Source organism: Meles meles, chromosome 5 (genome assembly GCF_922984935.1).
Source record: "Meles meles chromosome 5, mMelMel3.1 paternal haplotype, whole genome shotgun sequence".
Taxonomy (NCBI): Eukaryota; Metazoa; Chordata; class Mammalia; order Carnivora; family Mustelidae; genus Meles; species Meles meles.
In genome coordinates, this window is record NC_060070.1 from 52484561 (window position 1) to 52509188 (window position 24628).

General features: G+C 39.0%; 1 protein-coding gene across 1 annotated transcript in view; it reads right to left on the reverse strand.

Moving 5' to 3' along the window:
- Positions 1-24628, reverse strand: part of MEI4 (meiotic double-stranded break formation protein 4) — a 209920-nt gene that overhangs the window by 173788 nt on the left and 11504 nt on the right. The window contains exon 3 of the mRNA XM_046004415.1: positions 6469-6987. Coding sequence (XP_045860371.1) covers positions 6469-6987 — 519 coding nt within the window. The remainder of the gene's footprint in view (positions 1-6468; positions 6988-24628) is intronic.

Consider the following 24628-nt stretch of genomic DNA (forward strand, 5'->3'; position numbering starts at 1 on the left):
AAGATAAACAAAACAAAAAATTCAGAACCAAAGGATGAAATCCCAGACTCCAGAACCTACCAAGTATTCAAGAAAAGAAATTTTAAAAGCCCCACATCCAGGTACACCATCTTGTAGCTACAAAACAATGGGAATAAGAGAGATGCTAAATGCTTCTGGGGGTACAGGAAGGTGAGGACTAAATCACACTCAAGGAATTAAAACCACAATTACACTGGAATTCTCATTAACAACACTGGAATCTAGAAATTAGTAAAAAAAAAAAAAAGTCTTAAAATAAAATGGAAAAATGACTTCCAACCTGGAAATCTATCCTAATCCATAAATAAAGTTTAAAGTTGGAATATTTTAAGTAAACAAATATTTTACAAGTTTATAACCCACAAACCCATTCTAAGTTAGCTAATAAAGAATATGCATCACCAAATGAAGTCATAAACCAAGAAAAGGAATATATGAAATCCACGGACTATGAGATAGGACACAAGAAAACATCCGAGGGAATTCCCAGGTGGTGATGAAAGGAAAAGGAGTCCCTGGAGTAACGCTGAGTAACAGACACAGGGAGCATGAGCCCGATTACAGCAGGAAGATGGAGGGCTTCAGGAGGGGTCTCTTTGAAAAAGGATGGAACTGATAAATGGTTTAATTTGTCTGGCCACCCTGAGAGGATGTTTACAACCATCACAGTGATTGTAAGAAGAATCAATTATGGGTACATAGAAAACTAAGCAGATAGGGAAAAAAAGTAATTCTGAAAAATTATCTTTAGAAAAAACGTTGTACAAGAAGGAAATGAAATCACTGTGTATTACAGGTTTCCATGATAATAAAATTATTTATAGTAGTATAAACATATAATATTTATTTAACTAAAACTTATGGTAAAACCTATGTTTGGAGAGTAGGTAGAGGAGGGCAGCTACATAAGACATAAATTTTTATCTCCCATGATACAAAGTGAACAGATAAAAAGGAAAATAACCAGATGCCTGGCTGGCTCAGGGGGCAGAGTTCAATACTTGATCTCAGGTTTGAGTCTGAGCCCCACATTGGTATGGAGTCTACTGAAATGAAAACTTCAAATAAATAAATAAGGAAAGCATGGACTCTGAGAAATAGCAGTGTAAGCCTTTTATTTGAAAGCACAGGTGTAAATGGTGGCAGAACGGAGTCAAGGTCCGGTAGTGCTGTTCTCTGAGGGTGGTACTAAGGAGCTGGTGTGTGGCAGAGTTAGCTCTTTGTTGTTGTAAGTAGGAATATTATTTGACTTTTAAAAATACATTCACAGGTTTCCACTTCTGGGAAGTGAACTTAACTGATCTCCACTACTCTCATTAAGTACAACTAAAAATCCTGGGCATTATCTATAAATCAAACCTAAGAAGACTGACAGGCAGACCAGCTATGGACCTAAAGACAAAGGAAGGACAATGTGGTAAGTTCTCATTTTCCTTTTGCCTCATATATCCCAGATTTGGAGCTAAAAAAGCCAAAAACCTGGAAGTGCCAATGGGGATGTACAGAACAAAAATAACAACATAAACATAAAAGGAAAGAAAAGAGACAGCTTAGAAAGATGGAAAGCCTTCAGAGATAACGTCCGAACAAAGAGCCAAATACACAGAAAAAAACTGTACCTCCCCCACCCACATAAGCAAAGGCCAAGTGGGAGCCCACCCTCACCAGGCTATGATGAGACACCCCCAACCCGCTGCTAGCCACCATGTTGAGCCCTGAGGATCTAAACTGAGTAAAGCATGGCATATAGCCACAAATACAGATTTTAGTGGAGGAGAAAAGTCAGTAGCTACTATACAGTGATATGTGCACTATGGTGAATTTATGTGAGAGATATTTAATTGGTAAAAGGAAGAGAAGATGGAAGCAGGTTGGGAGGGAAGGCTTCTTTGAGGAGCTAATCCTAGAGCTCAGTTTGCAAGGGTAGGTAGAACAAACCAGATGGAAGAAGGGTGTCCTGGGCTAAGGGACTGACAGGTAGCAGAAAGAGAATAGAAAGTACCTGAAACTACAAATAATTTTGTCTGACTGCAGTGAAGAGTGGTTAAGCATGTGTGCATTCCTGCCGGCCAGCCTGCCTTCCTTCATGACCCCCTCCATTCTTTATGCTTCTCTCTCACTCTCTTTTTCTTTCTTTTTTAATTCTAGTGTAGCTGACAGTGTCACATTGATTTCAGGTGTACAATATAGTGATTTGACAATTCCATACATTCTCAATGTCCATCAAGAGAATGTCTGCTTTTTTTATCAGTCTCTGAGGAGCCCCTGAAGGATCTTTGGCATTTTTTAAGGGTTATTTAAAAAAAAAAAAAAGATAATTTCTGGGGTGCCTGGGTGGCTCAGTGGGTTAAAGCCTCTGCCTTCAGCTCGGATCATGATCCCAGGGTTCTGGGATCGAGCCCCGCATCGGGCTCTCTGCTCTGCAGGAAGCCTGCTTCCCCCTCTCTCTCTGCCTACTTGTAATCTCTATCTGTCACATAAATAAATAAAATCTTTAAAACCAGAAAAATAAATAAATAAATAAATAAATACGATAATTTCCCATTTTGTGCTATCTGTCATTTTTTAAGGAAGACTCTGACAATGGTGAGGAAGATGGGTTAGAGGAAGATCAGAGGAGTCAGGAATCTGAAAAGAAGTTACTACAGGAATCCAGACAGGAAGGGATGAACATATAGATCATAGCAGGGGGGATTATACAAGCAATACCTGCCTATATCCTAGAATCTGGCTCAGTTTTACCAAATTTGAGGTTTTTTGAGAAGAGAGAATGAAAAGGGAAAGCAGCGCCACATTCAACTCTAATACTAGGTGCTAGTGTTCCCACTGCTAATTAGCTTGGTGGCCTTGGGCAAATCCCTCTGATCCTCATTTTTCTTATCTAACAAATGGCAACCATGCCTACCTCACAGAGTTGTTGCATACATATATAATGATATAATGGAAGTGAAAACACTAAAAAATATTAAACATAATATATTATTTCCTATTACTGCTATATCAAACTACCACATTCTTAGTGGCTTAATGCAATACAATCTTATTCAGTCACAGTTTTAGACATCAGAATTCTGAAGTGGGTCTTACTGGGCCGAAATGAAGGTATTCCCAGGCCTCCATTCCTCATGGAGCCTCTCAAGAAGAATCTATTTCCATGTCTTTTCCAACCTGTATGTATTGGGTCATGGTCCCTTTCTCCATCTTTAATGCCAGCATCTTCAAATTTTTCAACACTGACTCTCCTGCCTCCCTCTTTCACTTACCCTTGTGAGTATTGGGCCCATGGGGATATCCAGGCTAATCTCCTCATACCAAGTTCAGCAACCTTAATTCTCCACCCCATCTCATCATGTAACATAAAATATTCACAAATTCCAAGGATTAGGATGTGGACATCTTTAGCAGAGACAATTATTTGGCCTACCATACATACAAAAGATTCTAAGTTAATATCTACTCGGCAGTCAATTTTTTTTTTCAGTTTCATAACTAATATGTCCAAGAGTTGTTACATCAAAAACTAATGATGTACTGTGTGGTGAATAATATAACATAATAAAAAAATTGTTTTGTGGTTAAAAAAATAAGAAATTGAAGAGAAAGTTTTCTAACTCACTAGAATAAATACCTCAAAGTATTTTGAGGCATCAAGGCGTTAAATACCTCAAAGGCAAACACTCCTGACCCCAAGACAAGTACAAAGGTGAAAGAGGAAACATGCCACACCAGGGCCCGTAAGTAGAGGACAAGTCAAGTCAAGACTGCTTCCCAGGACTCCTAGAGCAAGCCTAGTGCAGACCGCTGTAAGCCATCTGGTTTCAAGACATGTATCTTCTCTCCCTATCCAATGTGTCCTTGTGAATTATACCTTCTAGTCCCACACTAATGATTATCCTAAAAGTATGATGTAGATATAACACTAAGATAACAATTCCTAAAAATTTGTTATTGAATAAAAATAGTGTATATTATAGCACAAAACAGCACAAAAATAAATAGAATTTATCCAAATCTGAAAAATCACAAATCATACACACATTTTCCACAAGCTTATGTTTCCCCCAAACTTAATAATTTCAACCAAGCTACAATTAGAGAATTTTTCAAAACAATTTTCACGGTGTCTCATTTCAACTTCTTATCTCCTGAATATATACAACCCTGACATAACTGACATTCACAATAATAACCTCAAGATTTTGAAAGATGCCAACTTCTCATTGATTATTAAAGAAAAACAAAGCTATAATAACTGAATAAATTTACTACTAAATGTATTGAGAACACATAAAAGATATATATTTTATTTAAAACCTGACTATAGATGAACTAAAAACACATGAAATCCCTCCATCAGACTATTAAAGTATTCATACCACAACTTTTCCTATCACCTTGCACAAACATAACTTTCCTTTAACAAAACCAAAGTAAGGCTCGAGTTTCTAAGCAATACAATTTAAACACTTCCAATTGTGGAAATAAGGTTTTTCCAAAGAGCAATTTTTTCTAAACTATAGCATTTTGTATTAATCAATTAAAAATAGTATCAATAAAAAATGCAATAGGAGCTAGCCTATATTTTACATCAGAATATATTCTTTTTTGAAACTAAAAAAGAAAGACAAAAAAGCATTTATAAGGAGCAATCAGTCATTTTTTTCTAATAAAGAACCTTTATGAACATCTGGAAGATGATGACAGTAATAACCACAAAAGCTGGAATGATTTAATCTAAGAAGCTTCTACTGGCAAGAAAAAAAAAAAAAAAAACAAGAGAGAATGTCATTAAAACTTATTTATGAGTCATCATCCTAATTGTAAACACAGTACACAATTTTAGGATTCTACTTTCTCTACCTGTAACAATTACATCTCCAAAAAAGACCAATGCCATTCATTCACTCATTTCCCCACTGATGACCCAACTATCCAACAATATCTTGCACCCTGACAAATGGTACAGAAAATATACTGCAGATCCATCTGCACCAACACGTTTCTTCTACATACTCCCTTCCATACATGTTCCCTGGCTTCTTGTGAGTATTCTATCCTTAAGTGAAAGACTAGACTGGAAAAAATGCATGCATCATGTGTAAACTGATAAAGAATATAAATGCCAGTATCTGGAAAGTTCTAAGTCAATATAAAACCTGTGTAAAGTAGTTTTAAGATAAAGCAAAAATATGCAAAAAAAAAGAATTAAGAAATATTAAATATGACATATTTGTTAATGGTGAAGAAACAGATTGGTTACCTCAGATACTACTATGAAAAATCTGATATTTAATTCCTGACTGACCATATCAGGTAGAAAAATAATTTCAGTTTGCTAGACAGAAAAGTCACCTTTCACGAATGCCAAAAGCTTAATCATAAAGTTTTCTACACGTTAACAGAGAATAACAGATGCATGTGCAACAAGTAAGGCTATTGGTTCAAATTTTGTTAGAGTTTTAAAAATTCAGGAAAAGCCTCCATTGCACAAAATTCAGATAATGGCACTGAGGACAAACACCGGACCATGATGTAGCAAAAGAAACAAGATCTAACAACTTTTTGCCTACAGTGAAGTAGAGCTGGTAAGTCAGTTAGACCTTTTAGTCTCCTCTGTGATATTTTAAGTAGTCAATCAGAAGGATTAAAATGTGAATGCATTCGGAGTTTCCCAAACAAGGGGTTGGAGCCTAAGGAAGATAGGAAGTAATACAAAAAAAAGAAAAAGAAAAAAAAAAGCCCTTATGTCTCAAGAGCCAAACAAAAAAACAACTGGCAGGTTACCTCAATGTCACTTGTTAAAAAAGAATCCCTGAGTCAACCTTACTAAGCCACGTTAAATAAGGAAAAAACCAAACCAAGACAAAACATAATAAAGCCATATGTTATGGGTTCCTCAGCCAATTTACTCAGAGGGTCCATGGGGTATTATGCCACTTACATTGGAAATTCTAAAAGAAGAGAAAATATTCTTTGACGTCCAGGCTTCTGATAGTCAATGCCAGAAAAAGAACAAATTCAGTACAGAACAGGTAATCCACCACGAGGAATTTAACACCCATTGAAATTATAGATTGGGAAATCATTAAATGCTAGTGGTTTTTGGAAAAATACAGAGACTTTTTGATCAATGGGACATAAACATAGGCAGGGGAAAACAAAAGAAGATAAGAATTCAAGGATAAAAAGCAGGACAATAACAAGGCAAAGCAGAGAAGTACAAGCTGGAAGCACAGATAGCTGTGTAGAGACCAGTGAGTGCTACAGCGATCAGAGTCCAGAGGAGGGAATATGACAATGCATGAGAGCCCAGATGGCTCCAAAAGGAGGTTTAACTGGAAGCTCTGAACCAGGAGTCTAAGGCATATCAATCAACATTATCCAAACAGAATGTTCACCAAAACCACTGACGTATTATTTCATGAACAGAAGAGATTTAATACTTACCCGATTTATATGGTTGCTCCTTAAAATAACCTGTAGTAGGGTTTTCTCGAATTCTTCCAACTTCTTGGAACACTTTTTAAGAATATGATTAGATAAGTTACTATCACTGATCAGTCCAGCTAAAGTATTAACAGCTTCTTCCCAAAAGCTTGAAGAAGGAAATTTGGGGTTACGGTAGAAAGTGATCAGGCCATCCAACAACTGAAAAACAGAGTCAGATACTGTGGAAAAGTCATTTTCAAAGTGACTTAAGTCTGTTTTCAGACTCCCTGATTCTGTCAAGTTCTTCAGTTCAAGTAGATGTTGCAAGAACTGCATGTGGGAAGACAGAGGATTTTCCACAGTGGCACAATGTCTTTTCACAATGGGCAGTGGTAGAAAGGACTTGGGGCTGCAGCTCTCCACAAAATGCTGGGCCATCTCTGAAGGTTCACTTCTCTGTTCATTGGATAACTCACACCCAGAATCTTCCAGCAGACTTAATGTACTTTCAGAACTCCCAGGTTCCTGAGCCTGCAACTGGGAAGATGGGTCTCCTGAAACAGAAAGGAATAGATATGTTATCTTCCTGCAGCTAACATTTCTTCATATAAAAACTAGACAGGGGCACCTGGGTGGCTCAGTCAGATAAGCATCCAGCTCTAGATTTCAGCTCAGGTCATGATCTCAGGATTATGAGATCAAGCCCTGTGTTGGGAGCCACACTGAGCATGCAGGCTTCTTAGGATTCTTTCTGTCTGTCTCCCTCTGCCCCTCCCACCCTGCTCACGCTCATTCTCTCTCTCTTTCTCTCTCTCTCTCAAAAAAACAAAAACAGGGGGCGCCTGGGTGGCTCAGTGGGTTAAAGCCTCTGCCTTCAGCTCACGTCATGATCCCAGGGGTCTGGGATCGAGCCCCACATCGGGTTCTCTGCTCAGCAGGGAGCCTGCTTCCTCCTCTCTCTCTGCCTGCCTCTCTGCCTAGTTGTGATTTCTCTCTGTCAAATAAAAAAAATATTAAAAAAAAAAAAAAACAAAACAAAAAAAAACAAAAACAAAAACAACTAGACAGATTTTTCTAACTTAAAATACTAAATGAAGCATGCAAAAACATACTAAACATTTAAAAATGAATAGTCTAAAAAAATCAAAAAGAAATTGCTTAAGCTGACTGTAGAAAGATCTCTGGTAGAAAGCAAAGGTGACTCCCCCATGTATTTTCAGGTCACTTATCTCTCGTTCAACTCTGTGTCAAGCTTGAAAGATAGAGAAGAAACCACAAGATATTTTATATCTTAGTATATTGATACTCCTCAGGGTCACGCTTTGGTCTTCTGTTCTGAGGAGTATCAATATTTGAGGGCTGAGTAGAGGGGAAAAATGATTAAGGAGACAGAGAAGAAACAATTAAAGAGGTACAAAAGGAATAAAAATGACTGTATTATGAAAGTCAAGGAAAAAGTTTCAAGGAGACTTACACACAATAGAGAAATCCATAAAATAAAAAGCTGAGAAAAATATGTTGGCATTACTCATTAAAAAATCACCAGTGACTGTATCCATGGAAGCTTTGCTCAGTCGGGGTTTGGTGGGGGATGGGGGGGGTGACAGAGGCCAGAGTGCAATGGGAGTGACTAGGCAGAAAGTCAAAAAGGCCTGGCTGAGGCTTCTGAGGAGCTGGATCAGGAGAGTATAAAATGGGAGAGTAATTGCAGGCAAATGTTGCATGTCAAATTGGGAGAAATTTGAGCAATTATAGACTAGGAAGAAAAATAACACAGAAGCAAGAGTTGGAGGAAATGAGAAAAAATGTAAAAAGCTCTGGAGAAGGCAGGGGGAGGCTGAGACGAGGACCCCAGTGGATGGGTTGTGCTTAGTGATGCAGAAGTAATTTGTTTCCTTTGAGGCCGAAGGAAAGAGAATGAGAATGTATACGGATGTCAAAAAAAGAAAAAGAGAAAAAAAATACCCTTAGCATATAGGAAGTTAAAAGAGATCTCACCTAATAGTCACTTTTTAAAGTTAGAGATGGGGGGTACTGGTTGATCAGAGCATGGGAAGAATGAAGAAAGGAACATCTTACATTTGGAAATCTAATTTATTGCTCTTTTGTCCCTCTATACAAATAGAAGGCAATGATGAGGCGAAATGAGAGGATCAGACTTTAATTTAGAGTTCATTCAATTAAAAAGTATCTGCCATAACCACTAGAAATGTGCAATTATGTGCTTGCTAATTATCACAACAGTATCTGTACTCCATGTTAAGGGGATAACACAGTAAGTTCAAAAATGTGGTGGTAACCCAAACGGTGAACTACCCGCAAAGCTTTTAACCATATGGCGGCCATTTCTACACTAAACAAGGCACACAGCCGGCTCATTTTAAGCCAACAATTTCTTTTTCTTATAAGCAAGAATAAACACTTGAAATGACTTCTCACTCTTCACAAAAGGAAAGGGTGAGGGATTATGGTAATTATTTAGGTAGATTATGTGTTTCTCTCATGGAATTCAAAATGGTTCTTCACTAAGAAAGTGAACACAAATTTAAATATTTCATGAACCACCTCAACTTCCCATCAAGGTAAGCTGAACTTCATAGGTGATGATTTCAGGGAAGACATAAAATGAATTCTACAAACAACTGAACTGGGAAGCAAAAAGCCGTTTTCTTGTTTCTGCTTTTCACTGCTCACTGATGTACCTTCTGGCAAGTCACAACCACTCCATCTCATCTCCTTCATATTCTGATTGGTACCTATTGGCAGGGAGTAGTTCTACCCATGCATGTGCTCTGGGCATAGGAATACACAAACTAACCATCATTCTTTCTGAATTCTTCATTTCTGCACCCGCAGAAAAGACTGATGAGTGCATATGTTGGAGACGCCAATGTGGGAAACGACACACAGAGGAATGTCCTTTCAGTGCCCTAAAGGAGTGCATAAATTCTACCAGCGAGAACCACAGTGAGCTTTTATGCAACATGGCTTCAGCATTAAAGGCACTTTGTCAAAATGAATAGAACGATCTTATATTCACATTTCACTTTACAAAGCAGTTTCATCAAATAATTCAATTGTTGTTCCCAACAACCCTTGAACATGCGTTATTATTATTTTTAATTTACCGATAAGGAAATGCAGGCTCCACTTGATTAAGAGGTCTAAGAAAAGCCACAGAGGGAAAAGCAAAACCAATTACTCAGTTCCAAGTCCAATCATCTTCTAACCACAGCAAAGAGGACTGTGTGTTCCTCTGCCAGCTTCTGTACATACTCCTCTGCCTCTTTAAATGAGTCTTACAGAACTCATTCTACTGAGAGTCTACTCATTTGCCTGAAAGACTTTTCTCAAAATAAACCTCAAAGCTTGACTAATAAAGCATTGTACCCGAAGGAGAGAAGAGAAAATGAAGCCATGCTATTGCAACTTTCTGTAATTCCTGTTTTTCCAGGAGGGATGAAGGTGAAGCAGAAGTCAAATGACACTTCTCTCTTAATATGTTTTTGGGCTGAAGGGATTGAGGACTGTAATTTCTCTCTAAGTCATTCGATAGGATCTAACCAACACATTTGTCCTTAGATGTAAAGAGATAGTGAAGTAAATACACACACATCCTGATCAAGCAGAGTCCAGCACATTTTAAGTGCCCAGAGATAATAGCTATTGTTATTAAATGATAAAAGATACCAAGAATCTAAATTATGCTAAATGACATCACATTTAAAGTGCATAAAATAAGATACCAGTTAGGACTACATATCCTGTCCAAAATATTCTATAGTCCCTCTGATACCCTGGACTTTCATAGACTTTCAGTTCCATTTTACTAAGCCCTTGTCTCTTTCATCTTCTTTCAGTTGTTAAATTCCATCTCCATCCCACTTACCATTTAAGAGTGGATCTCAAGCATGCTCAACAAAATAGAGCTGTGCCCACCTACTACACATCCTACCCTAGAAGGGCCCACCCCTGAATCAAATGTATTTTCTGCTGCCCCCTCCCCCAGATTTTCACATCCACATCAAATCTTAATGCCTTTTGTCATCTATTTCTACAGTCTTCACATTACTTACATAAGTAGACCCAGAGAACCAACTGTCTAAAAGGCCTCTTTTTCTGTACACCTGGAAAATCCCATGAACTTTCTGTTTATAAAGTGTACAAATCATCTTCATTCACTGTACACATAAACATACAATTCTTGTTTGTACTGCATACCACCAACTTCAGCCCACAGCAAGACTATTCTCAAGTCACCAGGCCCGAGGAAGGGATCGCCCTTGGCAACTTGCTTTCACATTCCACATACAGTGAAATGCCATGTTATGCTGATTCCACCTTCCAGACCTGCATTAGTCAGGACTCTCCAGAGAAATGGAACCACTAGGATTTATAGACAAGAGAGTGGGCGAAAGAGTTTTACCCTAAGGCAATGGCTCATGTAATTATGGAGGCTGAGAAATCCCAAGATCTGCAGTCAGCCAGCTAGAGACCTAGGAGAGCAATGGTGTTATATAGTTCCAGTGCAACTACAAAGGCCTACAAAGGAAAGCTGACAGTGTAAGTTCCAGTCTGAAAGCCAGCAGGCCCGAGCCCCAAGAAGAGCCTATGTTTCAGGTCAAGTTCAAAGGCAGGAAAAGACCAATGCCCCAGCTCAAAGGCAGTTAGGAAAAAGGAATTCATTCTTCACTCTTACTCAGCCTTTTTGTTCTCTTGAGTTCAACTGATCGGATGAAGTCCATCCATACTAGGGTAGGTGGTCTGCTTTACTCAGTCTACTCAAATGTTAATCTTGTCCAAAACACCGTTACAGACATATCTACAGTAATGCTTGACCAAATATCTGGGCACTAGGTGACACAGTCAAGTTAACACATAAAATCAACCATCATTTCACATGTGAACCTGTCCTTTCCTAGTCCCCTACCCCTGCTCTAGTTCACACCATCATCATCTCTTACACTGATGACTGTAATACCCTTGCCCAAATGATCTACCTCTCTTTGGTTCTGTCCTCTTCTAGGCCACATTCTGAACTGACCTGACAGTCACCCTGCTGAAATACTAGTTTGATCACAGGGTTACAATCCTTAAAACCTTCCAACGGCTTCCTTTACTGGCTAAGAGTCCTCCAAGATCTTCAGCTTGGCCCACAGAGCCTTTCGCTGTGTGGCCCTTGCTTATTTCTCCAGCCATGCCTCCATCCTCATTCTTACTTATGTATAAGTAATATGAAACCCTTACAGTTTACCAAAACACATCATGCTAATTCATACAACTTTGCATTTCCACAAGTTGTTCTCACTATGTGGTGTGTTCTTATGCTATAACCCAGAGATGGACTGATGCCTCAAACCCTGATTCAAATCCTCTGTGAAACCTTCCCTGCTCTGCCCCAGAGCAGAGGAAACCATGCCCCATCTGGGCTATCATGTACCTTACACATACTTCTATTACTGCACTTGTCAACATGTTCTGAGTGTATGAGTGACTCCCTCTTGGAAGGGGGAGATTCTTGAGGACAGACACAGAGTTTACTAATCTGGGAATTTCTGTTTTCTGACGTGTGCCTCCTAGATAGTTGGTGGTATGAATACTTGTTGAAAAAACGTATTAACAAAGAGTGAAATCAAATTAGATTTCTTCAAATGCACTGAAATGTCATCATGGGCATATATACTTGTCACTACCAACTATGATTTGTTAGTAGTAGTGGTCACTCACATGTCCTGATGAATTGAGCTATTTAAAAGTAGTGTTTTCGCCACCTGGTGGCCAAACAGAAATTGCTATTTTTAAGTACCACACAATTCTGAAATGACAGTGTTTCCCTTAAACAATTGTTTGTCAAACAATTGTTTGTCCAGGAAGGATATGTTTTGGCACATTGCAAAGCATACTTGAGAAATGCTGACAAAGAAAAGCTTACAGTTTTGTTTAACCCCACTCTAGCAGCTGGCATCCTAATTCTAGTTTTGAATACACCAAGAGAGAAAGCAATGTCAAATGCATGAAATCATAAGCTAATGGAATGATTCGTCTTAACAGAATTGTCTTCACTGCATTAGGTTCACAAAACAAAACAGTGCATTTGGTATCAGCGTGGTCCAGGACCACTCGATGGTGCAATTCCTCCCAAGCTCAGGGCTCAGACCCTGACTTTCCTGCTTGTCCCCATCTCCCTCATCTCTGAGTTTGCCAATTTAAACCTTCCTCATTGTTGTCTTTGGCTGTCTCTTCCTGTTCCAACTTCCCGGATGTCCCCAGCTTTCCTACAGCCTCAAAGAGCTCTGTTAGGCAGATGATCCTCCAAGTTCTATGTCCCATCCTACCTCCTCTCCCAAGCTTAAGTCCTAGCTCTCGGCCATTTTAAACCACACAAGTCCAAAAGAAACAGCATCCTTCACTTGTGCTTGGTCCAATTCCCCAATAACACTGCTATCATTCTGTGTTTCCAACATCTGAAACCTAAGGGCCAACTCTGACTTCTTCCTTGATACCCATATACACTCCATTGACAAATAATGTTGATCCTGTCTCACCATTCTGTTCCTTAGATTCACTAAGTTTATTCCCATTTAGGGCCATTCCCTCTGCCTGGGATTCTCCCTCCACCCTGAACCCCAATTTTCTCAAGGCTCACTCTCCTCATTATCATTCAAATATCTATTAAAATATCACTTCTTCAAAGAGACCTTATGTGACCACCCAGTCTAAAGAAGCCACCAGATCGTTCTCGGTCACGACTCCCTATTTTCATTCTCTGAATCTCACTTGTCACTACCTGATTATTTTCTGCCAGTATGATCTTTCCCACCCACAAAATATATACTCCGCGATAGTCTTGGACTGCTGGTTTACAACTACAGCCCAGAGCCTGGAATATTGAGTGAGAGAGCTCAAGAGAAATTAAATCAATCAATAAAAACCTTTCTTATATCATCTCTTTTTTCCCATGCCAAAATAATTACACATAAGATACCGGCAATGACTGGGCTGTTCCTGTCTCTAGCTCCTCCCTCTTCCAAAGAGCCCTAAACACGATGCCTAGTTACTGTGCCCAAATAATCTAAGCCTCAGATTACCTAAAGGAACCACTTTCAGAAAGCATACTGTTTGGCACACGCGTAGCACTAGTTTTCCTTCTATTTCCTTCTATTTTCTTTTTTTTTTTTAACTGGAATATTTATTTAATTTATTTATTTTTTCAGCGTAACAGTATTCATTGTTTTTGCACAACACCCAGTGCTCCATGCAAAACGTGCCCTCCCTATTACCCACCACCTGTTCCCCCAACCTCCCACCCCTGACCCTTCAAAACCCTCAGGTTGTTTTTCAGAGTCCGTAGTCTCATGGTTCGCCTCCCCTTCCAATTTCTGCAAAGAAGACATCCAGATGGCCAACAGACACATGAAAAGGTGCTCCACATCACTCGGCATCAGGGAAATACAAATCAAAACCACAATGAGACATCACCTCACACCAGTCAGAATGGCTAAAATTAACAAGTCAGGAAATGACAGATGCTGGCGAGGATGCGGAGAAAGGGGAACCCTCCTACACTGTTGGTGGGAATGCAAGCTGGTGCAACCACTCTGGAAAACAGCATGGAGGTTCCTCAAAATGTTGAAAATAGAACTACCCTATGACCCAGCAATTGCACTACTGGGTATTTACCCTAAAGATACAAACATAGTGATCCGAAGGGGCACGTGTACCCGAATGTTTATAGCAGCAATGTCTACAATAGCCAAACTATGAAAAGAACCTAGATATCCATCAACAGATGAATGGATAAAGAAGATGTGGTATATATACACAATGGAATACTATGCAGCCATCAAAAGAAATGAAATTTCGCCATTTGCGACGACGTGGATGGAACTAGAGGGTATCATGCTTAGTGAAATAAGTCAATCGGAGAAAGACAACTATCATATGATCTCCTTCTATTTCTTGCTGGAAAATCTCCAAAGGCTCCTTGCTGCCTACAGAATAAAGCATGCTTTCCACTGGCTGTCACACCTCTTCTTAATAGGCTCCAACCTAGTTTTTCATCTTATTTTCCAGAACACCTCCTCATGCTCTGTATGCCACAGTCAAATTAGATCATTTGCCACCAGATTCCTGTGCCTGTGCTTTACACTGTTCCCTCTTGCCTGAAATACCCCTAGTATCCATAGCTTTCTAAATCCTACCCATCCTGTAAACTCAGCACCAACCTTCAAAAAGAATTTTAAAAGTCCTATTCTCTAAAGCAAAATAATCACTCTCTCCTCTAAACATCAGTATCTTCCTCTAGACCATGGTTTCATAGTCTCTGGTATAATTAGTGATGTGATCTTGCTCCCAAAAGATTGTGTGATCCTATGGACAGGGCATAGACCCATCTCTCTTTACATTCTTCACATTGTTTGTACTGAACAGCTATTGAATAAAAAGGGGCTGAATAAATGAACAACAGAATCTCTCTAACGGTAAAGAGTTTTTAGGACAAAATTAGAAGCTGGTAAGAAAAAGCAATTTCTCGGGGCGCCTGGGTGGCTCAGTGGGTTAAAGCCTCTGCCTTCGGCTCAGGTCATGATCCCAGGGTCCTGGGATCGAGCCCCGCATCGGGCTCTCTGCTTGGCAGGGAGCCTGCTTCCTCCTCTCTCTCTCTCTCTGCCTGCCTCTCTCCCTACTTGTGATCTCTGTCTGTCAAATAAATAAATAAAATCTTTAAAAAAAGAAAAAAAGAAAAAGCAATTTCTCAGTTATCTGGGGGCAAAGATATCCAGTATAGATAAAAAGCATAGACCTGATTTCATTTCCTAACAAACAGGAAAACCATGTTGAGAGATAGTGAGCACATATATTATAGCTCTACAGAATAACAACAAACCCATGAACATACAACCCTCCACCAAGTGAACCCAGTGAATCCACCTGCATAACTGCATCAGTGTGTGGATGTTATGAACGCTATGCAGAATTGGCAAAAATGATATAATCATGGACATCAGCAACACACCACATTCACTGGCCTCCCAATGCTGTGAATGACCTGTGTGACACAGCTCTCCACAATCTAGCCCCAGTTAGTCTCTCCTTGACCAAATCGCTTTCCAAGAGAATGTACCTGAATTTGTTTTCCACTGACCCCTTGATGCCACTGTTTTGACTTCAGGTCTTGACCAGTGTTCCAACAGCTCACATCTGTACTGTTAAGCTGTTACCTTCAAGCCACCTTTGTCCCCCAAGCCCACCCTGCTGGACAACTGAGGTTGACATTCATTTCCACTGATGTGTCCACTTCACTCTCTTTATCAAAAATCAGAAGCACTGAGATCTTTTACCCAATGCAGTTTTTCCCAACCTATATCACCATAAAGGGAACATATTAAAATTAAGTATTCATAGGTACAATTAATCAGAATTTCCAGGAGAGGGCTCCAGGAACTTTTTTTTTTTTTTAAATAAACATCTCAGGGGATTCTCATAATTAAATCTCAAAAGCACTACTTTGCACTACTCCCAAACTTAGGCACTCAGCCTGCTTCGTGTGTTTCTTGCTGGGCTACAGGTCTTCTACTTACGAGACCGTACAGTGGTGGTTTTCAACCTTACCTACATATTTAAGTGACTTTGGAACATTTCAAAAATTCCAATGCCAGACCACACTCCATGTTAAGTACCATGCCAGAATCTCAGGGGTAGAACCCAGATGCCAATATTTTTTAGAGGGCCACAATATTTTCAGGAGCCACTTGGATGACCCTGTTCAAACACCTCCTTCTCACTGAGGTCATTCTGACCACCCAGTCTGTTAGTAACTCTGCCCCACCCACAGTCATTCCATCGCTTCAACCTTGTTTTTTTTTTTTTCCCCCACAGCTTTTAACTCTCTCAAATTTTTCCCAATTAACTGTTTGCCTGTTATCTTGTTATTTGTCTGTCTCCTCCATGGGAATATTGATTCTATTTCTTCTTCTTTTTTTTTTCCCACCACAACCTCCAGAAATCAGTTTTTGTTGAAGAAATGATCCAACTAATGAATGAATGATTATGAGTAAATATAACCCCAAATGAAACTATATACATCATATGTAGTGTCCTCCTATGTGTCCATCTCAGGAGATCTTGCCTCTCTAACCAAATAATAAACTCAAAAGATATAGCAAGAAAACTTCTTCTTTCCAACCTTGGAAGTCAAGCACAGTACTAAGCAAATATCATACATGTAAGTACTTACTTGTTAACTATTTGGGCTATTTTAGAAGATCCTCAATATTGTATTAAAAAAGATAAGTTGGTTTTTTAAACTGACTTTCAGCTACCTGTAATTTTCCAACCCATGAACTTCCACACCTAATTATAACGTTTACTATATCACACCTGAACAAGCATAAGAAGTCTCTCATTTTAATTCCCCTTCCAAATTTTTCACGTTTCAATTCCATTCTCTAAATTATATCCATCTTATAAAGTACCATGCAACTTGTAAACCTACGTTTGCAGTCGAGGCCCGTACATGACCACTGACCTGCCTGATATGAATTCAAGCACATTTTTGTCTAATTGGTGGCATCTGTTCAGATCAAGCAGAGAGAGATCTCAACCAGATAACTGCTACAGGGATGGTCTAAGCCTCAGCTGCATCTCCGGAAATAAGTCCTCCCTCTGACTTGAACATTTTTTAAAGCCTGCCTTGTGTAGGCTTATGGTTATGGGTTCTGGTTTCAAGATTTTATTATTATATTGAAACCAGTCCATGAAATCTAGGCTTTGTTAAAAAGCTGTCAAATATTGGGGCACTTGGGTGCCTCAGTCGGCTGAGTTTGACTCTTGGTTTTGGCTCAGGTTATGATCTTATGGGTCTTGAGACTGAGCTCAGTGTTGGGCTCTGTGCTCAGCAGGGAGTCCACCCTTGGATTCTCCCTCTCTGCCCCTCCCCGCCCTGGTGCATGCATATGCTCTCTTAAATAAATAAATCTTAGAAAAAAAAACAAAAACTATCAAATAGTTACTATGTACAACTAAAACCAATATTTACTCTAAAACTTCACTGACAATCACAGACACTAAGGAAATTGCTTTCTATGAAACAAGAAAACACAAAATTAAGACAATCACCGTTATTTTCCTAGTATCATTGAAATTACTATTTTATTTATACCCATGCGGGGCAATACCACCTTCTAATAGCACCTTCTTATTTATTTCAGAATCATTAACACTTCATTCTGTTCCCAGGTAAATGCTAAACATATATCTTCAAATAACTTGGGCTTCCCCAAGTCTTAGGATACACAAAACATTCAGGTAATCCCTTTTAATCTTCAATTTTGGTGACTAAAGATAATGTTTCTCCCAAATGTTCAATATTATAATACAAGCCATAATACACACCCATCACCCTTTCAAAGGATGTCTTCCAAAGCCTTGATGTCTACCTCCCCAGGGTGCTAACAATCCCCCTCAAGTCTGTTGACCCAGGTGAGGAGAGCCTGCTCCATGACCCTCACTGACCCTTGCAGGGATAAGAAATTACCACTCCTTTTCATACAGAGATGTCACTCCAAGAGGAATCTGATAATGGATCTTGCAGGTACCAAAAAGAAATTATAAAATGTTGGTTCATGAAATACGTATTTCCTTTCCCTCCCAAATTGCAAAATACTTTTTGACCTCATAATCAGCCATTTCTGCTAAATGAATTTTATAAAAGCATTACAAGAAAAGCATCATGAAGGCTCAGAGATGAAAAGATTATTTCATTGTAGAATCACATAAATGACCCTTTTCTTTGAAAACTCACAAAACCTGAGAATACTGATAATACCCTTAGACTGACAGTCCAGAAATAGAGAAAGACTATAATTGACCAATTTTGAGTCTAGGACTCAGGTGCCTTTCATTTCACCATGGAATACAACATTTGATAGATGGCATAATAGCTCATCATATGCCTTACGTATATGAACTAATTACAGGCTTGTTGTGAAGACCAAGAATCATTCACATGTGACATTCTGGAAACATAGGTTGACCTCCTTTTCTAAAGTAGAGTCTGTCTGCCAGTAAAGCCTCAAATGACAATGTTGTAAGGACATATGGATGTGGCCAGCAGTCGTGTACTTAATACCACAGAGTGTGTTCTCTAACATATGGAGACAAAGTAAAAATATTCTTAATTCTGAAGAAGAGGCACAGTCAGAGACAGTTTGGTAGTCAATTATTATACTTTCAATTACAATTAAAATACAGTCTTGTGAGTAGTAAAAAGGAGAGCTCAAAGTCAATTTTTTGCAGACATCTTATTGCTAACCAAGCAGAACTCATTTCCACTGATTTTTACTATTGTGATAATCCTGAAAATTAAGTCCATTCTCAGGGGTTCTGGTTTTCATAACTTTGTGAGGCCAAGTTATAAAGCAGTACAGCATAGCTTTAGGATTATGGTTCATTCATCCATCACTCATTGTAAAAATCAGTGGCCTAGGAAATTAAATAAACTTGACCAAAAGAACAACATAATCTCCACACTAAAAATGAAATTAAGACATGTTTTTCAGTGAGAAAATAAAACAAACTTAATATATTCTGCTTTGTCAGAATAGATGATTTTCACAAAACAGATACATTCAGCACCACAATGTAAAGGCATTAGAATAAGGGCTGGGAGGACCCATATGGTAAGTAAGAAAATATGGATATGGCCGAAAGTCATATACCTAGTTGGCAGGCCTCCTACCTTCAAAGACCTAAGAAAAAAGCAGGCCAACAACTAACTCTACTACACAGCAAAAGGCATTAGTATTAAGGAGAAATACCCAGGTACAGGTGATCTGGTGAGGAACACAGAGGAATTAGTTCAAACTGGGGACAAGCCAGACAGATTTCATACAGTACAAGTGTCAATGGGATCACAGGTTCATGAACAAGGGCACAGAAGCGGGGGCCCGAGCAATGGCTCAGGAAAGTACAGCGAGAGCAGAGGGAAAGCAGAGGTGTAGGAGAGTAGGGGACAAGGCTGACAAAAGATTTTGGGTTTGCCATGGGAAAGAATTTGCATGTAACCTGCACCAAGACAACGGAAAACTACCCACTGCTTAAAACATGATCTTAAGTGTATCTTAAGAAAAACTGGAGAGGCAAAACAACTAACACAACAACAACAACAACAAAGTTGACAGGTAACCTAACCCAGAGAAAGCTCTTGAAACAGTCAAGGAGTGATGATGTTTTTCCTCACAAGAAATTGTAGGGTCCATGTGGAAGGAGAACACTGAAAATTACATGATGGATAAATCAAAACAGGACAGAAATCAGATGATAACTTTTTGTAACAATACAGAGAATGAAAATCAAGTTCTATTAATTTATCTCTCAAAATAAATAGGATAACAGCTGAATTCATACAAAATTTTCTAAGCATTTTACTCCTACAAGAAGTCAGACTGCCAGGCCTGAAAATCTTCCCCTTCTGCTACTGGACTGGAACTGAGAATGAGTTTACTACTGGGAAGAAAAACTCTCGCACACCCTTAAACCTCTTTTCTTTTCTTTCCCACTGGTATAATATGCTAAACCAGAGAGATCCAGGTCTTTGCAAGACAGAAACAGATTTAAACAATAAAATCCTCATGTCAAAAAAAAAAAAATTGGTTTTTTCTGTTGCTAAGCAATCAATGACAATTCCCATCAGACTATCAAGGCCAGAAGGAAGGAAACTGGTATTTATTTTTTTGTCCATGTGTCAGGGAGCTCAGTGCCAAACATTCCCCATTAACCTCGATTGCTTGTCATTGTTCTTCCCATCATCGTCTTCATTTTACCTCTGTCTTAAAGAACTTAGCTAATGTTGGTAGAGTTGAGATTCAACCAAGATTCATCTAACTCCAACATTTTGATCCTCTCAATGAGCAACCTCCCTCCTGAATCTGTCTTTAGCAACCTTTCCCATCATCCATAACACCTCCTCTCCCTTTGTTGGATCTTTCTTCCCTCATTTATGAATGTGCATTCTTAAATTAATCATTGAGCATCTCCTGTGTGTTTGACCTTGATGACGATCAGTCATTAGAGCATGAAAAAGTGTTCAACCTCACTCGGCATCAGGGAAATACAAATCAAAACCACAGTGAGATACCACCTCGAGGACACCAGTCAGAATGGCTAAAATTAACAAGTCGGGAAATGACAGGTGTTGGCGAGGATGCAGAGAAAGGGGCATTTCTGTTGGCAGAAATGCAAGCTGGTGCAGCCACTCTGCAAAACAATAAGCAAGTTCCTCAAAAAGTTAAAAATAGAGCTACCCAATGACCCAGCAATTGCATTACTGGGTATTTACCCCAAAGATACAAATGTAGTGATCCAAAGGGGCACGTGCACCTGGATGTTCATAGCAGCAATGTCCACAATAGCCAAACTATGGAAAGAGCCTAGATGTCCATCAACAGATGAATGGATAAAGATGTGGTGTATATATACAAAGGAATACTATTCAGCCATGAAAAATGAAATCTAGCCATTTGCAACAACGTGGATGGAACTAGAGGGTATTATGCTAAGCGAAATAAGTCAATCAAAGAAAGACAATTATCAATTATCATATGATGTCATATGATATGATTCCTCCTTATGAGGAATTTGAGAAACAAGATAGGAAAGGGAGGGGAAAATTAAATAAGATGAAATCAGAGAGGGAGACTCTTTTTTTTTTCCCCTAAGGATTTTATTTATTTATTTGTCAGAGAGAGAACACAAGGAGGCAGAGCTGCAGGCAGAGGCAGAGAGAAGCAGGCTTCCCACTGAGCAAGGAGCCCCAGGCAGGACTCAATCCCAGGACCTTGGGATCATGACCTGAGCCAAAGGCAGCAGCCTAACCCACTGAGCCACCCAGGCGCCCCGTAAGAGACTCTTAATCTCACAAAACAAACTTAGAGTTGCTGGAGGAGAGGGTGTGGGAGGGATGGGGTGGTTGGGTGATGGACATTAGGAAGGGCATGTGAAGGAAGGGTAAGTGCTGTGAATTGTGTAAAACTGATGAATCAGAGACCTGTACTCCTAAAACAAATAACAAATTATATGTTAATAAAATAAATAAATAAAAATAAAGGCATATCAGAATGGATGTTACCATCACATCATTTCTATTTACTTCCAAGATGCCTTCTGGTAAACCAGTAATTCCATGATATTCATGCCATAAAAACTGAGTGTCTGCTACTTTCCAATAAATGTAGAAAATTCTAAGTAGTTGGATAAAAAAAGTATTTACTACAGAACTATCTAAAAGATATTTTCTTAATTATTTAAGTAATTTTAATAGCTGAGAATTCTTGATAAAGTTGTTAACAGTATTAAAATCAGAATCATAAATTCCAACCACATTGCCACAAGGTTTATGGTATAACAAACTAAGGGGTGTGTGTGTGTCTGTGTGTGTGTGTATAACTAAGTGCCCTCTTATTTAAATATTTACTTACAAATCATACAGTAGAAAAAAACCTCTGCATTGACAGGTATAGGTTTCTCAGGAACATCTCAAAGTATTGCCAATAAGATTTCATAGCCAACTTATATGGGAAGTCACCTATTACATATGATTTGAAAGAAGGAATGATACTTGCCCTTTTCTCTAGAGGCTTTTTGACTCATCATTGGCTGCTCAGTATTACTACTAACTCAAGGACCCTGAACATTACAGAAATTATGGCAATAACCTAAAGAGATCCGTTTTAAAAGTATATAACTGCTCAATAAGCTACCTACTATACATAATCAATAATACTGAAGGAAGCACAGAAATACAACTATCCCCTAATTTTTAAATGCATATGTCTTATGATATTGCTTTCATAGGATAAAAGAAGTATCCATTACTATTTAACCTTACAGAAGAAAAAAAAAAGACTGGAATCAATGCCAGTTTTCATTTTACAGCTCCTCACTATTCACACAGAAGAGCTTAGGATCCCCCACTAAGCGCCCAACTCCAAACCTATCCATGCCACTTACACACGCAAATGTGTACAAAGACAACTGAATGGTCTTTCTCCCAGCTGCCCACGGACCTGCCATCCTCTCTCCCCAGTTGCCTCCATGTTCTCAAATCACATTAAAGGACATTAAAGGACATTAGTCAGATGTTTCCCCGCTAAGAGCCAACACCAATGTCTTCTACTCTTTCTAATAAAGAACTGCAGCACACTACAGAGAAAACCCTAGTAAAATAAGGAAATTAGAACTACATGGGATCAACAAAGGAAACTGATAATAAGAGCATTTGAGTGAAATACAGAATATGAATGCTTGCCTTAAACCAGTGGTTCTCAATCCTGGCCATACTGTAGAATAACCTAGAGATTGTCAAAGAATACAGATGCTTCAGTCCAACCCCCCGAGATTCTGATATAAATAGCATGGGGGGGGCAACCTGAGCATCAGGATTTTTTAAGAGCCCCCCCACCCCCGGCCCAGGTAATTCTAATGCATGGGCAGGGCTCGGGGCCACAGCCTGGAACTCTAGCCTTGTATCTACCAACAAAAAGGAGGAAAAGCCTTTCAGAAAGACACTTTAAAAACAAAAATAAAATTTTCGGGGCACCTGGATGGCTCAGTGGGTTAAAGCCTCTGCTTCAGCTCAGGTCATGGTCCCAGGGTCCTAGGATCCAGCCCTGCATCAGGCTCTCTGCTCAGCAGGGAGTCTGCTTCCCTCTCTCTCTGCCTGCCTCTCTGCCTACTTGTGATCGCTGTCTGTCAAATAAATAAAATCTTTTTAAAAAATTAAAATTAAAAAAATAATGAAATTTTAAATTTAAAGTTGCAAATCTGATTAATTGGGTACTCTTCTATTTCACACTGACCTATAGGTACCAAAGGCCTAGATTCATATGGCATTTGCTATTTAAAAGGTAAGTGAGCGGCTGAGTTTGTTATCACTGTGCTCACCATCACAAATGTCTGTGCACAGACAAGGCACTTCTTTAAAGAAAAATTTCAGAGGAACTGGAAAAGTACAGCTCACTGAGGCATACAGTTCTCCAGGCCCAGCTCCCGCTGTACTGCTTGCCCCACCAGACATCAGAGAGCTGCAGAGCCACACAAAGCAGCCCACCAGCATGGACTTGGCCTACTTTGGACTGACTCCTGCTTGGAAATTATAGATATGATGAGATGCCTTGCGGTTCACAGGATAAAAAATAATCAGATGAGGATAAACACTTCATAAAATACATGGGTGGAAATAACTTTGGAGTCATTAAACGCACAATTATTAGCAAAATTAGGTATTAAAATATGAGAATTACCATCTATTTTGTATGACCTGGGTTGAAGAATAAGGTCATTTTCTTCAAAAATATTATTTTATAGAAAGAATGGACAAAGGACACTGAATTCCAGGGAGAAAGGAATCTGTTATTAGAGTAACAATGGGAGGGAGGATAAAATCTACATATCCTGCTCTATCGATGAATTAGAAAAATTTCAAATACAATTAAAAAGTACACACGAAGACCAGAAACATTGTTCAAATTTTTTATCAATTACTTCTTCACCACATGGTTATTTGTCAAACGGATATAAATGTTGACATTTTGTATGTCTTACATTGCATTTTACATAGAAAAGCCTACTTTACCTCATGAAAATTATTTCTGCTACAAATATTTATAAGCCTCATCAGAAGTGACAATTCAAATATCAAGCCCAGAAACATCTTTGAAAAACTGTGTGAGAGATCTTGCTGAATTAAGCACCAAGGGAGGGCACAAAAGTAATGTAGACTTTATTCTTCATGTGACTTATTAATTAAAAGAGTAATGAGGAATTTTTATAGCTAGACTTGTGCAAGCATTAAGAACCCGCTTTCTCTGGACACAATCTTTCCCTTGTTTATTTCAAAGCATAAAACTTAGCAGACATGGTCTAAATGTATTAAAGACACACAGGCAGTATTTCTCTCTGACTCTAAGAGAAATAGGAGAGATGGACAACAAGAAAAATTATCACACGCTTATTACAGAATAATGGGTGATGTGAAACAACGGATTCACGGAAGGCTGAGAACAGCTCACAACCTGTGGCCCCCTCCCCGCACATATACCGGACAGCTGAGAACTCTCTGATGCATTTCCTCATATTCACTCTAAGAGGTCCTTACAAGCAACTTAAATTGTAAAATTCATGT